The sequence below is a fragment of the Papio anubis genome, chromosome 4, assembly GCF_008728515.1.
Source record: "Papio anubis isolate 15944 chromosome 4, Panubis1.0, whole genome shotgun sequence".
Taxonomy (NCBI): domain Eukaryota; kingdom Metazoa; phylum Chordata; class Mammalia; order Primates; family Cercopithecidae; genus Papio; species Papio anubis.
The window spans coordinates 16,493,852-16,510,893 of record NC_044979.1 but is presented as its reverse complement, the minus strand read 5'-3'; the positions used below and the strand labels follow the sequence as shown (position 1 = coordinate 16,510,893).

Genomic DNA, 17,042 nt, shown 5'->3' with positions numbered 1-17,042 from the left:
CTGTGCCACCATATTCCAAGCGCCCATCTTAGCCCTTACCACACTGTGAACAAATACTCAGAAAAACACTTATAGAATAATGAATGTCACCGGTTTCCCCCCAAGGTGACACTATTATTGAAACATTTTCTGCAAATTTTATCAGTGTCTGATGTTGGGAATACATTTATGTACTTAGTAAAGAAGGATGTGATTGTGGGATTTCACAAATTATTCTAGCGGATTACTCTCAGCTCTGACATTTTCAGCTCTGGGAACTTCACAGAAAATGAAATGGGGCTAATGCCTCCAGTGTTAGGCATGGGGCTACAGTGTTTATGCTAAAAGTCTACACACTTACTTGCTTATCTTTTCAGCTTGTTGGACGGCCATTCTTGCCTCCCTATTGGAGTCTTGGGTTCCAGCTTAGTCGCAGGGAGTATGGTGGCATCAATAAATTGAAAGAAGTTGTAAGCCGAAATCGTTTAGCTGAGATACCATATGTAAGTTGAAACTTCTTTTAGCATGCATTTGACACCAATTCCCATTTTTATTTTTTGCATTAAATTCAATTTATTAGGAAAAATGTAGATAAATCAATAGATTGACAGGCACACTTGCTGGCAGAAATTTGCATGTTAAGTTATGTATCTGAGCATGAAAAGTATACTGTTAATGAAGTCAGATAGATATGGCTTTGAATTTTGGCTTTACCTCTTCCTAGCTCTGTGCAATGTTGCGCTACTTAATTAACATGTCTGAGTCTTAGTTTCCACCTTTATAGAATGAGAATATAAGACTTGCTTTGGTGGGCTGGTAGTAAGGAATGGGCTGGTAGTAAGTACTGTGCATGTAAAGCATCTAGCACAGAAGGTGAACATCATCAAAGTTAGCTGTTATGATATTAGAGAAAGCAACACTGGAGGTGACATGAGTAACAAGAGATGATGATTATAATGACTTACAGTAAATGAGTTTCTCACGGTGACCTCGTATACTCCTCCCAGATCTGACAAACTCTAATTTTGAAGCTTCATGGTTGCATCAGTATTTATGATGTTCCATGTCCACCAGTAAGTCAAGATAATTATTAAGTGTGTAATATTTGATCATCTTCTCCAGGAGATGCGTAACATGTGGCTAAAGAATTTATCAGAACAACTTATTTGGGGTAGCTCTTTGGGATTTTGAAGCTTTGATGTAAGAATATAGTGTTGGCCCAGTGTGGTGGCTCACACCTGTAATCTCAGCACTTTGGGAGGCCAAGGTGGGTTGATCACTTGAGGTCAGGATTTTGAGACCAGCCTGGTCAATATGGTGGCACCCCGTCTCTATTAAAAATACAAAAAAATTACCCAGGTGTGGTGGCATATGCCTATAATCCCAGCTACAAAGCAGGCTGAGGCAGGAGAATCACTTGAGCCTGGAGGCAGAGGTTGTAGTGAGCTGAGATCGTGCCACTGCACTCCAGCCTGGGTGACAGAGTGAGGCTCTGTCTCAAAAAAAAAAAAAAAAAAAAAGTTAAATGTGAACATCCGAAGGAAGACTGAACATGTGGAAATGGCTTTGGCCTGCTTTCAGGATTCTTCAATCCCCTCTCAGAGTAGTGATAAGGGCAGGCAGGAGGATCAATTTTTCCTGTGAAAAAAATAGATGGTCAATGTGTTTTGGTGTCAAAGGGGAATTGATTGTGTTTAATTTTACTTCTCCCATATCTACTATCTGCAAACATCCAATTCGAGGAAGAATTTTCTTCCACAAATAGAATCTTTCCCTGTATGTGTTTGTGGAGGACACCTGGGTCCTAAATGACTGCCCAGTATTAGAACAGTTGATGCCACTTTGGGCAACAGACTACAAGCCACATTTTCCTTCAGGCCTGTAAGGCCGAGACTCCTACTGTATGATACTTGAGGAACACTTAGAAGAACACTTCCTTTGTCTTTGAGGAAAGTGGCAGATTGGGGAAAAAAAGAGCATCTGAAGCCAAAGAGCCTGTCCCCAAAGCCCTCATCAGCCACCCCACCTCCCAGGGCACATACTTTGGGAAATGTCACTGAACTCCCTCACATTTCAATTTGCTCACTAAGAATAACACCTGCTCCCCATAGGCTGGTACGCAAACACAAGGAAAAATGTGTGCTTGAGAGTTTAGTTGAGTAAGGCTTTATCTTTTTGTCATTGATCTTTGTTAATCATTACTCTAGCACTTTCATAGGGCAAAAGATCATTTTCTCCCCATATGATATATTCTGGCTTGATGCTTGGGTTAAGTTAGTACATGGTTATAACATTAATAATATAATTCATTCAAACAATCATTTAAAGAGCATCTGTTTTATGTCAAGCATCCAAGCTCTCAAGTTGCAGAGATGAACAAGATGTAATTCCTGCTCTTAAGTCCCTCCCAATACCTTATGACATGCACCTGTCAGGACAAGGAGGTAAAACTGCAACCAAACAGCAATCATGTGTTTCAAAGATGGCTTATTTACTCCTAAGAAGTAGCCAAGCCCTGGAAGTTCCAGGATCAGTAGGAAATGTAGTTTCATTTTAAATGGTCAGAAACCGGAGCTGTAATACTTCCCATCAGCACAGTGCTGTTTCCTGGGTTCTGACTGGCCAGAGCTCTCTTTCAGGACGTCCAGTACTCTGACATAGACTACATGGATGGAAAGAAGGATTTCACTGTTGATGAAGTCGCTTACTCTGGTCTCCCAGATTTTGTCAAGGAGTTACATGAAAATGGACAGAAATATGTTATTATTGTGGTATGTTCAAACACTTGTTACTTTATTTTTTCTTTCACAGTGCAAAACAATTTATAAAAATAATATTTGTATCATATTTCTTTATTAGAATCCTGGCATCTCCAAAAACTCTAACTACGAGCCCTATAATAACGGAAGCCTAAAGAGAGTGTGGATCTTGGGGAACAATGGCTTTGCTGTTGGGGAGGTAATTTCTTAAGAAAATAAAAATAAATTATGATTGTTTTGGAGAGTTTGTACTTTTGGTACGAAGATGGGTGAAAGGCAAGTTACAATATTGTTACTGTTTTCGTGGCTTTAGAGGTTTCTTTTATTACTATTTTAAACCAGTAGATATAATAATAGAATGATTAAAAATCTGAAGCATTTAAAAAGCTAGCCTTGATCCTCTAATACCATAGATAATTGAGAAGCAATATATAATTAGAAGAAAAATCAGTTCCTAAAGCCCTCCCATCTCCAAATTTCTCTTTCCCAAGACATAAATTCAACTACAAAAATATAGCAAGATACTCATAGATTAATATGGAACTGATCTCAGCTAATATATATATATTTTTAATTTTTAATTTTTATCTTTTTTGAGATGGAGTTTCACTTTTGTCACCCTGGCTGGAGTGCAATGGCGTGATCTTGACTCACTGCAACCTCCGACTCCTGGGTTCAAGCGATTCTCCTACCTCAGCCTCCTGAGTAGCTGGGATTAGAGGCACACACCACCAGGCCCGACTAACTTTTGTATTTTTAGTACAGATGGGGTTTCTCCATGTTGGCCAGGTTGATCTTGAACTCCTGACCTCGGGTGATTCACCTGCCTCAGCCTCCCAAAGTGCTGGGATGACAGGTGTGAGCCACCGTGTCCGGCCTATGTTTTAAATTTACACAAGACTTATAGATAGAGCACGGTTTTGATTCTAAGGTAGCAGACTCAGGCATTGGAATAGGCTGAGCTGGGGCCTATATTCAGGATAACAAAATTTCTGAGAGGACTTTAAATCAAATCACATAGGCAATTTCAATTATATGTAGGGTCAGCCCTAGATAATTGGATTCTGTAAGATTTACTCAAATTGGTGCTTCATCTAGAGAGTTCAGGTGACTGCAGAACTTGTTGCTCCTGAGTGGTTTATTTTGCAGAACTGTCTTTTCAGGATTATGGATGATCCCTTACCAAACTCTGCTCACTTAGTTCCTTTCATTGACTCTTTCGATGCTTAATTCTATTTACTTTTTTTTCATTGATTCTAACTTTTCATAAAGCAGTAGGAAAGTTTTCTTCCTTCTGCACACCAAGTCTTTGCTTTTACTGATTCGTTAGAAGCTAATTTCTAAAATATTAGACAAGCCCGTATTTATATACTACATTTAGAGTCCATAGTCAAATAAAAATTATTTTGCTCACCTAAAATTTTATCCACACATATGAGTCATTTCAATAGTACTCATGTTTGAGTGATATATAATTAAGAATTTGCATATAATTACAAAGAATGAATTAGATGGTTGACTTCATTCACCAATAAATGGCATGAATCATTTAATCTAAGATGTTGGCAGAGATAGCAGTAGTGGAGGTGCATAGTGGTGCATGTTTTTTGTTTTGTTTTCTTCTTTTTTTTTTTTTGAGATGGAGTATTGCTCTGTCGCCCAGGCTGGAGTGCAGTGGCACAATCTCAGCTCACCATAACCTCTGCCTCCCAGGTTCAAGCGATTCTCCTGCCTTAGCCTCCCAGGTAGCTGGAATTACAGGTGCCTGCCCCTGTGCTTGGCTGATTTTCGTATTTTTAGTAGAGACAGAATTTCACCATCTTGGCCAGACTGGTCTCGAACTCCTGACCTCATGATCCACCCACCTTGGCCTCCCAAAGTGTTGGGATTACAGGTGTGAGCCACCGTGCCTGGCCAGTGGTTTGTTTTAAACGCACTTGGTTGAATCAAATTTGCTGGCTTGCTCTAGATTGAATGTTGCTGTAGGTGACTGTTTTGTGACACCACCTGTTTCCTGGGGGGCAAAGTTACATCTAATGGTTAGTTGGTGCCCATCACCTAAAACAAAGAGCCAGGAGCTAAATCCATTTCCTGTGGGTACTTCGAGCTCCCATCTTGAGCTTTGAGAATCATCCACATTTTAAAATATGTATTCATTATGTTCCCAGACTGTAAAGTTGTTCCTAAATTACAATCTATAAATGTATGGGGAAAATGAACAAAATTTTTTCACAAAAACTGGTATCCTTTTAATTCCGAATTTTCAAAAATTTGGCTATGGTTATATCTTTGTTGTGGAAAATCTTTAAAGCTATTGTTTGATAGGCATAGACAGAAAAGGGAGGTAGAATTTAAAAAATGACCTGAGTAAGAAGTGCAAACTTCATTCAACCATTTATAAAATAGTGTTTATATGCTAAAAATATCAACAGGTTATTTATAATCATAATTATTCAAAGTAGACTTTATGTGACCTTCAATTAAGAACACTTGGAAAAAGTTCATTCTCTTGAAAAATATTCTATAGACTTTCTAGTATTTTAAACAATTTGTCTCCCAACTGGGCTGACATAATGAAATTGTACTTTTCAAATTTTCTTTTTGCACAGAAAAGGACTTATGGTGGCTTTTCATCGATTTACTCAGTTGCTTTTCCTTTTATTGTTTCTTCCTCTTGTTCCTTGTATGCATTTTATTGTTTAGTTTCTGTTGGGGGAGTCGCACATTTTATTTCTAAAATGACAAGCAAAATGAGGCTCCTGATAGAAGAAATCATTGTCTGTGAAAATGAAAAACCTTCAACCAAGCTGATTGCCACAGCCTTCCTCTTTGTGTCCTAGGGATATCCGGGACTGACAGTCTTTCCCGATTATACCAATCCAGTATGCACTGAGTGGTGGATAGATCAGGTCGCTAAATTTCATGATCGTCTGGAGTTTGATGGAGTGTGGATTGTAAGTTATTATTGCAGACTCAAATTTCATTTGGAAACAGATATGCCAAATTTTCAGATGAGTTTTGACTTTGATGTGTAGTAAAAAATAGTTCGCTTTACATAGTAGTATTAAAAATTATTTTACTTAATGCTGCGTCTATATCCAGTGAATTAGGCTCCTAAGAGCCTTAGGTTCTTATCTTGCATCTTTCATCAACTGGTTATTTCATTTTGATAAAGTTTTTGCTTTCTCCATTAACTGGTTGTCAGTTTAAAAATACTGTTTTATTAAAATGGTATTGTAATTGCTACTATTTGTAGCATTCATTCATAAAAATTTAAATTAATCATTAGATAATAATTTAATGAGGGTCTATATTTTTGTGGAAGAACAGTAGGAATTTCTTCAACAAATGTTCTCTGAGTGCCAATGTGCAAGGCATTGGAGCAGTCATTTTCAGAAGCACTCTGATGACTAAGATATGCAATGATTAAAAAAAATTTGTTTGTTACCAAGATTAGACATACTTATTTTTAATTCATGTAAGAAAATAGATTTGATCTTAATTGTATTCTCTTATTGTTCCTCACTCAGAGGAATAAAGGATAAGGACAGTTATACAATAGAAATGTTAGTTTATCTTAGGTTCTTACCAATAACAATAAAATCTTTACAATTTGTAGGCAGGGATCAACCTTTGAAACAGTATTTCTGAATTAGCTGATTGAAATCAATTGATAAAAGGTAAAAATGTCGTTTAGAAGTAGAACATACCGTACAAATATGTAACCTAATCCAATGACTCAATTTTGTAAAAGATGAAACAAAGGGTAAGAAAAGTTAGGGGGATTATTTAAAATCCAAAAAGCGGTTAATAAGGGACCCAGATATCCTGGCTCCTAGTTCAGTAAGCATTTCTCAACAGCTAAATGTAGCTCAATCGCATTTTACACTTGGTGTGTTTTGTGTCTTTGAAGGAAATGAATGAAGTTGCTAGCTTACTCCAAGCTTCTAATGACCAGTGTGAATCCAACAACTTGAACTTTCCTCCTTTTCTTCCTAGTAAGTTTTCACCTGTTTGCTGTGACGTAGGAATAAGCCATGTTTAAAACACCCTCAGTAACATTCAGTATGGTCAGGAGCAATTTCACTTCCCAGTCCAAGGGGTCTCCTAAACATCTGAACACTCCTCTACCGAAGTCTTTGCAGCAGTGTCGGGTCTCTGATTACCCTTTTGCTGTCATAACTCCAGGGCAAGCGTGTGACAAAGTCTGAACCTGCCTACCTCCCCTGGTTGCCCTTCCAGTCTAGAGTTCAAAATGCTTTCATCCTGTTCATTTCCCCCAAATCCCTCAGGTGTCAATTTTAAAATCTATGAGAATTTCAGGACACTTTAGGATACAAACTACCTTAAATTGAAGCAAACCTGTAATCTTCTTAACTGTTTTCTTTATTCTTTCCTTCCTTCTTTCCTCCTTACCCTCCCTTCCTTCCTTCTTCCATTTTTCTTTTTTCCCTCCCTTCCTCCCTCTTTCTCTGATCATTAACAACAGTTTAAAGCATCAGTGGTGCCTTCAAGGTCCTATTTATAGGTGCCATTTCTAGTCAAGGTCAATTTTCTAGTTTCTGATTTTGAAAGAATATGTGTGGAGGTGGTGGGTGGCGGTGGCAGTATAGAATAGACTATGCTCTGGCAACAAATAAACTCCAGTATCTCAGTGGATTAACACAATGATCGCTTACTTTTTACTCACGTCATAGTCGTTTGTTTTTTGCCCACATCATACTCTGGTGAGGGATGGGTAACTTGAATCCAAGTGGTGACTCAGATCTATGTCTGGTTCTTCCATCTCCTCAGAGACCTTTGTTTCTGGCTTCCTGGATGAGGGAGAGAGAGGGTGGAGAAGATTTTATGGGCAGGCCTAGAAGGGAGGTGTACCCAATTTGCCCAAATTTCTTTGCTGGAATCTGGTCACGTAGCCTCAGCTTAACCTCAAGGGAAGGTATAATCTTCTTATATTTCCAGGAAGAGAACGCTGGCATGTTGGGCACCTGAACAGTTAGTGTATTCTGATTTGCCCACTTTACTTATACCCCTGAGACCAAGGTACAGCTGTTTCTTTAACTCCTTTTGGTCACTTAAGGAGTAAATAATTTTTTGGAGGAAGTCTTGACCTCTTGCAAAATCTACTGTTTGCTTTTTCGACTTACTCTTTGTTCTTCTCTGCTCTGTCTGTATTCCCCCATTTTTTTTCCACTCTGGATTAGTTTATCAAGTTTTGTTTTTCTTAATCTCTCAATCCTTTTTTTGGCCAAAACTAACTTTTGTTTTTGATTGTTTTTTTTCCCCCCTACAGAAAACCTCTATCCTATCACTTTCTGCTTGCTTCTGGTGGGGACCCCACTCGCTACCCTCAGCATTTTGTCTACTCATATATGACCGGCAACTTTTGCTCATAGCCAGGCAGCCTCTCCCATTTCCAGGATTGCATAGTGTGCATTAATTAGCAAGAGAAAGAGCACTGAAGTGGTTGTGAATCTCATGCCACACGCCAAGCTGTGCAAGAAATAGAATTTTCTTCCCATCTTATATTTCTACTTAATTTCCAACTCCAAACCTTGCTTCTGTTATACTGGGTAGGAAAAACTCAACCTCAATCTTTACTGGTCCCACCACTTTCTGGAATTGTGCCTCACGCTCAGGTCCTAGGTATGGGCAAGACTTGGTGAAGGAAGGTAGATACGGCCCCAGTGAAGAGTTCACAAGGAGAGGAAGTGGCAGAGAAGACTGGCCATTTTAGGCTTGAGGAAGGGAAAATGCAAACAATGAGAATTCTCAGAGGCAGGATTTGAGTACTTACACATCAAACTATCAGACTACCCAAATGTCACATCTTATTTTTCTTTTCTTTTCTGTTTGGAGATGTAGTCTTGCTCTGTCGCCCAGTCTGGAGTGCAGTGGTGTGATCTCAGCTCACTGCCACTTCCGCCTCCCGGGCTCAAGCAATTCTCCTGCCTCAGCCTCCCAAGTAGCTGGGACTACAGGCGCCCGCCACCATGCCCGGCTAATTTTTGTAATTTTAGTAGAGACTGGGATTCACCATATTGGTCACGCTGGTCTCAAGCTCTTGACCTCAGGTGATCCACCCACCTCGGCCTCCCAAAGTGCTGGGATTACAGGTGTGAACCACCATGCCCGGCCCCTATTTTTCTTCTAAGTGTGACTGTATTATAAAAAAGAAAAAGTTCCATTTCTCTGCCTTTGTACCTATACATTGTACACTCAATTTCTCTTGATTAAATATTTGTAGATAAACATTATATGCTTTATACTTAGGCTCACATCCACTGTGTTTACTCTGAGCACGTTTCTCAGTTGCCTCCCCTCACCAGGATTCTTTGTGAGCTTGAGGGAATGCAGATTAATTTTAATAATTCATCTCCTTGGAGGGCTCAGTGTGAGCCCCAGGCAGGACATAGCATTTAGGATAGAATTTAAACTCTGGAATGGATTTGGTCAGGTGGAGATTGGTGGGGAAGGTACTGTAATCAGGAAGAAAATAATTGGGCTGCTATTTTGTTAAAGATGGTTAATGAGGAAGTGCCTCACTAACGAGTATTTCCCTCCAGGAGTTCTGGATCACTTACTTTTTGCAAGAACTCTCTGCATGGACACGGAGTTTCAGGGAGGCCTTCACTATGACATTCACAGCTTGTATGGCCACTCCATGGCAAGAACCACAAACTTGTAAGGACTTGGTTTTCACCCTAATTCTAGATATGTGGAGGTGGGAGGTGGAGGTGGAGGGTTTTTCTTCTGTTCTATAAGTAACATATTGTTCAAATAATTTTTGCATTTATAGAAACAGAAAAACTCTGTTTTTAGAGAGTATTTAAGAGTTCCTCTCAAGAACCAAGTTCCTTGGTTTCTGTACAGGATTATTTTTGATTGGCTTATGGCTAAAGAGCTTATTTCAAGGATACCAGCAGGCAATACTATGTAAGGCATTTAGAGTCCTCAGCTAGAAGTCAGCTCTTGCTTGGATTCTTTCACTGAATGCACTAGGATTGCTTGATTTTAGCAAATAAATATACAGGACACCAAATTAAATTTATGTGGGACATTCTCATACTAAAAATTATTCATTGTTTACTTGGAATTTGAATTTACCTGTATTTCCTTTATTTATCTGGAAATGCTACACCATGACCTTCTATTTCCTTCCCAATGTCCTGCTTGTCTACCTCATAATCCTCCCTTGTACCCCAAGACACACATACACACGTGCACACACCATCACCATCACCACTGCCATCATTACCTAACACCATCACCATTATCATAACCACTACCATTACCACCACTACCACCATTATTGCCATCACCACCACCATCACTACTGCTACTATCACCATCACCACCACCACAGTTATCACCACCATCCCCCACCACCACCACACTCACTACCACCATCACCACCACCCACCATGACCACCATTCACCATCACCATCATAACCAGCACCACTATCACTGCCATCACCACCACCACCATCCCTACACCACCATCACCATCATCACTATCCCCATCACCACCATGACTATCACCATCTCCATTACTGCTGTTGCCACCACCACCCATTATGAAAGTCTACCAAGGAGACAAATGTTTTCTTCAAACCATTACATCCTTTATATCTTGTGAGGTAGATTGTTTACTTGTGACTTTGTAAACTGAGAAATAGCTCCTCTTCTCACTGTGCAGTTTCTTCTGTGGAAGATGGTATAATACAATCATTATACCTAAGACGGCAAGAAAATTTGGGGCCAGGCTTAAGATTTTAATTTGAATTTGCAGCACAGATGGGGAAACTAAAGTGTTAGAAGAGCTGCTGTGGATCCTCCAGTGGCTTTGGAAAGAGCATCTTTGTCTTTCTCGGCTTCTCTCCTCCTGTTTTGGTGTTTCTAGAGCACTGTTGTGCTCTAGAAGACAGGGAGACTTTGATAGGCTTATGGGACCTGTTTTAGTCCTTTTCTTACTTGACTTCTCTTTCTCTGTGGTACTCAAGGCCATAACCACTCCCTTTAAACTCAGCTCCTTCAGTCCTTAAGAAACTGCTCTGTTTCTTAAGAGTGTGGTGTGGTTTCTTAAGGGTGTGGTGGCTCACGTCTATAATCCCAGCACTTTGGGAGGCTGAGGTGGGCAGATCACCTGAGGTCAGGAGTTTGAGACCAGCCTGGCCAACATAGTGAAACCTTGTCTCTACTAAAAATGCAAAAATTAGTCGGGTGTGGTGTTGGGTGCCTGTAATCCCAGCTATTTTGGAGGCTGAGGCAGGAGGATCATATGAACCCGGGAAGCGGAGGTTGCAGTGAGCCGAGATCACGCCATTGCACTCCAGCCTGGGCAACGAGAGTGAAACTCCGTCTCAAAAAAAAAAAAAAAAAAAAGATACTGCTCCTCCTGGTGCCTCTGCTCTCTTTCCAGCTGTTCCCTCTCATCTGTGTGCCTGGATCTTTTCCATCAGCTCTTTCACTGTTGATGATTCTTAGGAGTCCATCCTCTGGCCTCTTCTCTTTACAGTTTATGCCAACACATAGGTAATTTATTTCTTTTCATAGTTTTCACTGTAATTAATTCTAATGATTTTAAAATCTATAATTCTTCCTGGGGTCTTTCCCCAATTTTTGGACACAAATATCCAAAACCATCTTCTGATATTGTCTACTTGGATGTTTTGTAGTACCTCAAACACCGTTCACCTTGCTCTGTTACCTGTTTTCACCTAATCTTCCCACTGTAGCTGATCATTTTCAAAACTGTTAAATTCTTTTTTTTTCGAGACAGAGTTTTACTTTTGTTGCCCAGGCTGCAGTGCAATGGCGTGATCTCAGCTCACCGAAACCTCCGCCTCCCGGGTTCAAGCGATTTTCCTGCCTCAGTCTCTCCAGTAGCTGGATTACAGGCATGCACCACCACGCCTAGCTAATTTTATAGTTTTAGTAGAGACAGGGTTTCTCCATGTTGGTCAGGCTAGTCTCAAACTCCCGACCTCAGGTGATCCACCCGCCTCGGACTCCCAAAGTGCTGGGATTACAGTCATGAGCCCCCAAGCCCGGCTGAAACTCCTCAATTCTGTATCTTGGTTGGTAGCAACAGCATCCCTACATCCCAGACTCCCAAGTGAGAAGCATGACACCATCCATTATGCCTTCTGTGCCCTCACATGCAATCAGTCCTTGATCTTTGTGATGTTACTTTTGAAACATTTCTGTAACCACCTCCCTTTTTCCCCATGAATACTTCTTAATTAGGTTATCATCATCCCTCACACAAATCATTACACTAGGCCCAGAACTAATCTCCCTGACTTTACCCTTATCTCGCAATAACCTGTCCTCTACCCTTTCTACTTGAAGCATAGTCCAAGGAACAGCTGCATCAGCATCACCAGAAAGCATTAGCATCTTGGACCTCAACCCTGAACTTAGGAACCAAAACCTGCATTTTATTAAGATCCCTGGGTGTATTGAATGTATGTTAAAGTTTAGAAAGCACTACTGTACATTCCTGACGAAGTGACCTTTCTAAAGCACAGTTTGCTCATTTCTCTCCCCGGTGTAAAATGATTTGTGCCTTGCTATTTTTTATACGGTAAAATTCTTAGCATAACCTGTAAGATACTTTATAATCTAACCCTTTCTTACAATTTTTCTCTCACCTTTGCAGCTTCTTGTTGTTCCCACATCCAAGGGCTGTTCATTCTTCCATGCCTTTCATGTGCTATTTGCCCTGCACGAGATGGCCTTCCTGACCCTGTCCATTCTGCAAAATATACTTACCTATAAAACCTCACCTCAGATCTCAATTCTGGAAACTTTCCTGACAGTTCTAGGAAAAGATTATTTCCCATTTTCTGTGCCACATTTGTTCATATTCCAATATGCTTAGTACGCAAAAAACATGGTATCAATTTTTAGATGCTCATTTTCTCTCTGCTGGATTGTAAGTTTTTTGAGGGCAAAGTCACCTCATATCATTAGCTTTATCAATAGTGTGTATACTGAAGACATTTCGTTGGATAAATGCCTGGCCTGAGAGAGAGAAGAAGGGCAGGACCCAGCCCCTGATGATTTCGAGGCAGAGACTGGGTCGGTGTTATTTTCTAGCACTATTTTGTCCTCATGACTTTGCATTATGTTAGATTGTCCAGATGAGAGTTCTTGTCCAGAAAATGTGAAAGTTGGTATTTTGGTTAAAAAAAAAAAAAAAAAAAAGCTCTAGGAAGAATGACGTATATTTCTGATTCATTGTCTTCTCTTTCTTTGTCTTTTCTCTCTCATTCTATTTTTCCTGAGAAATAAACTGGATAAATAAGACTCAGTTTCCTCATCTCTGAAATGAGAGAGTTGGGTTGGTATTCCCATAGTCTTCTGTTCTGATGTATTTTTATTCTTAGATGCTTCTATGTAAGAATGAGAAGTGGCAAACAGAGTGAATAGTCAGGGTAAGAAAGAAAGTGTAAAAAAGGGTTGGAGGAGGGGAAGAAAGTTTCAAATTGCTTTGTTGCCAGTGGCTCCATGTGGTAAAAGTGCTATAAAATCAAGAATGGGTTGGTTAATATATTCTAATAGTTATGGTTAATAGTTAAAAGGTAATTGTGATTGAACAAATAGGTAGGTGTCTTTCTAATTTCTCTGGCCAGGCATAATGGCCTATGCTCCCAGAGGACAGTGGAGATAAGTGGAACTTGGTCTTTGGGCAAGAGGCAGAAGTGGATCAAAAAATGGATAAGATTAGGCCGGGTGCGGTGGCTCAAGCCTGTAATCCCAGCACTTTGAGAGGCTGAGACGGGTGGATCACGAGGTCAGGAGATCGAGACCATCCGGGCTAACACGGTGAAACCCCGTCTCTATTTAAAAAAATACAAAAAACTAGCCGGGCGTGGTGGCGGGCGCCTGTAGTCCCAGCTACTTGGGAGGCTGAGGCAAGAGAATGGCATAAACCCAGGAGGCGGAGCTTGCAGTGAGCTGAGATCGCGCCACTGCACTCCAGCCTGGGCGACAGAGCGAGACTCCGTCTCAAAAAAAAAAAAAGGATAAGATTTTCATTCAATGGGATCTGGACATCAGAAGAACTAAAGTCATTGGTCTGATAAATATTTGGCTCAACCTTAAATGGAAGTATAGTTTGGGGACAGTGGATCAAGCAGGAATAAAATTACCCCCACCTCTAGGCTGAAAGCCGAAGGAGACTAGATTCTTTCAGTGAGCACAACCTGATTATAAATTGGCCAGACTTGGGGGATAGAAAAAAGAAAACTAAAAGATACAATACAAAGGACAAAGTCCCTGAGTAAGACTGTTTCTTTCAGATGTAAAAAGAACAAAAACAAAACGAAACAAAAAAACCCTGGCAGTTATCTAATCTGTTTTACCATAGTAACAGCCTGCTTCTAAATAAACTGTAACCACAGATATCTTCAACCCTGTTTCGGTTTCACTCTCTGTAAGCTGAATGTGTTTCTTTCGTGATTGATGATTACAGAGTATAATAAACCTGCAGCCAGTGGTAATAAAAGCAAAGTGTCAGCAAGTCTACCTTAAAGTAGAAGTGGGGATAGGAGTTCAGTGACTCCTCTCCTCCAACCTACTCCTATTTTTGACAGTAAATTGTCAGAATGAAGCACTTTACTTTCTTAAAGCAGTTTTCCATTTCAACATTTTCTCTCTTTTGCCATTATAAGCCATTCAGTATTTATAGACTCTCCAAACATCCCTAGGAAAATGAAGTGAGGAGGCCTTAGTGACTGTGATAGTGTCTTGAGGAATTGCCTGGTACCTGGTGATAAAGATTTGCAGAGAGAGGTTTTAGGAAAAGATACACTTGTCTCAGACCATGCATTAGAAAGCAGGAAAGAAGAACTTGCCTGTGAAGAGCTAGCAGCAATTGTGGCTCAGGTCTTCCTGTCCTCTAATTGTATTATTGTTCAATTTTATAACTCTAATGGAAGATGTGGGCTTTTTACCACAGGGGGAAAAAACAAAAGAGGAGAGTCATTTCAATAAAATGCCTATTCAAAAGGTGTCCAGAATAAAAGCTAGGCAAACAGCCTACATCCAACCATAGGTTACCCCACTGTATGTTCATCTGTGCCCCTGAAGTAATTACCATTCTGAATGCTGTGCTTTTAATTTCTTTGCTTTCATTTCTTTCTTTTCTTTCTTTTTTTTTTTTCTGAGACGGAGCCTTGCTCTGTCGCCCAGGCTGGAGTGCAGTGGAACGATCTCGGCTCACTGCAACCTCTGCCTTTTGGGTTCAAGCGATTCCGCTGCCTCAGCCTTCTGAGTATGAGTAACTGGGGCTACAGGCATACACCACCATATCCGGCTAACTTCTGTATTTTTAGTAGGGACGGGGTTTCACCATGTTGGCCAGGTTGGTCTCGATCTTCTGACCTCGTGATCCACCCGCCTCAGCCTCCCAAAGTGCTGGGATTACAGGCGTGAGCCACTGCCCCGGCCTGCTTTCACTTCTATATCATTTTACATAATATGTAATATTTTATACATAATACAATGAAAATAATATTTTCTATGTTAGTTGTTTTTAACTTTATAGAAAGTATCAGATGTGATCTTTTAAGACTTACTCATTTCAATGACTCTTATTTTGCTTAGATTAAAATTTGCTAACATTGAGAATTGCTAAGAATAAGTCTGAAGTTTCAGAGGAACCCAGGGATAAGTTCTGAAGTTTCAGAGGTGTACCAGCTGGTGCATGAACTCTCCTCTCAGTCCAGCAGAGGGTGCAGAGCTCCCATCGGAGCAGGTGCTGTGCTGAACAGGATTATGCATGACAGAAATTCGTGGAACCAAAGGACATTAGAAAGAAGATGGGACAAATAACCCAAATCATGGTTCCAATGTACTGTTGACCAAAAGGACCAGACCACAACCAGATCCAACCAGATAGAGAAAACAAAATCGGGGGATGGAAGCCTAGAGAAATTGCTGTGGGGGCTAGAATATAGAGGTTTGTACTGTCTTATATGAGATCTGAAACCTTACCCAAAAATGGGAAAGAAGCTCTTAAATAGTGCTAAGTTTATGATACCTGGTTTATGACATCCTCATGTTGTTTTCTCAGTCTGGTTAGAAAGTCCATTGCTGCTCTTGTTGTAAGGTGAGTCCTAGACATTCACAGCCCACCTCACACTCCACTGGCTGTATTCCTTTCCAGAGCCCTGGAGACCGTCTTCATGAATAATAGGAGCTTCATCTTATCCCGTTCAACTTTTGCTGGATCTGGCCAATTTGCTGCTCATTGGCTGGGGGACAATGCGGCCACATGGGATGACCTCCGATGGTCAATCCCCACTATCCTTGAGTTCAACCTGTTCGGCATCCCTATGGTGAGCCTTATTTCCAACCAGGGAACTTTAACCCTTTGTCTGTTGACATTCTTTTAATTAGCAGTCTTAGAGATTATCTGAAAAACCAAGGAGCATGTTCCAAGGTGATATGTATTGGAAAAATCAATTTTTATGTGCTACCTGAGCTGCCTTCTGAAGATAGAATGGTAGTACTTTATCACTGAGTTGTCATCCGTGGAATCTCTGAAGATAGGAAGGAGACAGCATGAATAAAATGTATTAGTATCACAGGAAAATTCCACCAAGAGAGCATTAGTAAATAAGAAAGTATGAAATTGGGAACTGAATATTAAGGAACAGCCTCAATACAAAGACCATTGTTTGCAGTATCAGTGAGTCCGTGATGGATTCTATCTTGTTTCTCTCCTTTGCCTGGGAGTGTGCCCTGTGACTCTGGGATCTCCTTAAGCATGGAATGATGTGACTAAGAGGTTCTCCTTTCCCTTATCATGTAAGTACTCACTACATGCTTTCACATCTCATTGACTACTGTGCTTGTATGTGTGTTAATTCTCCAGGTAGGTGCCAACATCTGTGGTTATACCAACAATGTCACAGAGGAGCTCTGCAGAAGGTGGATGCAGCTTGGAGCATTTTATCCACTACCAAGGAATCACAATGGGCCTGGGTTCAGGGTAAGGTCACCAAGAGAAGTGATGGAAACTTTTTGGATTAGCTAATCTACTGGCTCTTAAAGAGGATTTGAGGAAAATAGTACTACAGGTTGGCACTAACTGCAGAAGAAGGATAAAAAAGTCTTGTATCATAGCCTTAAAAAGCAGGGTATCAATCAAGGTGAGGGTGCATTGGAAGGGGTATGTATATACTGAATGATTTTATTCTTGGAAACTCACCAACAAAGTGAGAAGATTTGTTAAAGTTTCTATGGTGCTGCCATCACTTCTGTTACTATCTTATATAAGACAGGGCAAT

General features: G+C 40.4%; 1 protein-coding gene across 1 annotated transcript in view; it reads left to right on the top strand.

Moving 5' to 3' along the window:
- The window catches only part of MGAM2 (maltase-glucoamylase 2 (putative)), a 115,158-nt gene that overhangs the window by 22,065 nt on the left and 76,051 nt on the right, over positions 1-17,042 (top strand). The window contains exons 9-16 of the mRNA XM_031664960.1: positions 357-482; positions 2,619-2,750; positions 2,839-2,937; positions 5,579-5,692; positions 6,652-6,736; positions 9,305-9,422; positions 15,917-16,088; positions 16,628-16,744. Coding sequence (XP_031520820.1) covers positions 357-482; positions 2,619-2,750; positions 2,839-2,937; positions 5,579-5,692; positions 6,652-6,736; positions 9,305-9,422; positions 15,917-16,088; positions 16,628-16,744 — 963 coding nt within the window. The remainder of the gene's footprint in view (positions 1-356; positions 483-2,618; positions 2,751-2,838; positions 2,938-5,578; positions 5,693-6,651; positions 6,737-9,304; positions 9,423-15,916; positions 16,089-16,627; positions 16,745-17,042) is intronic.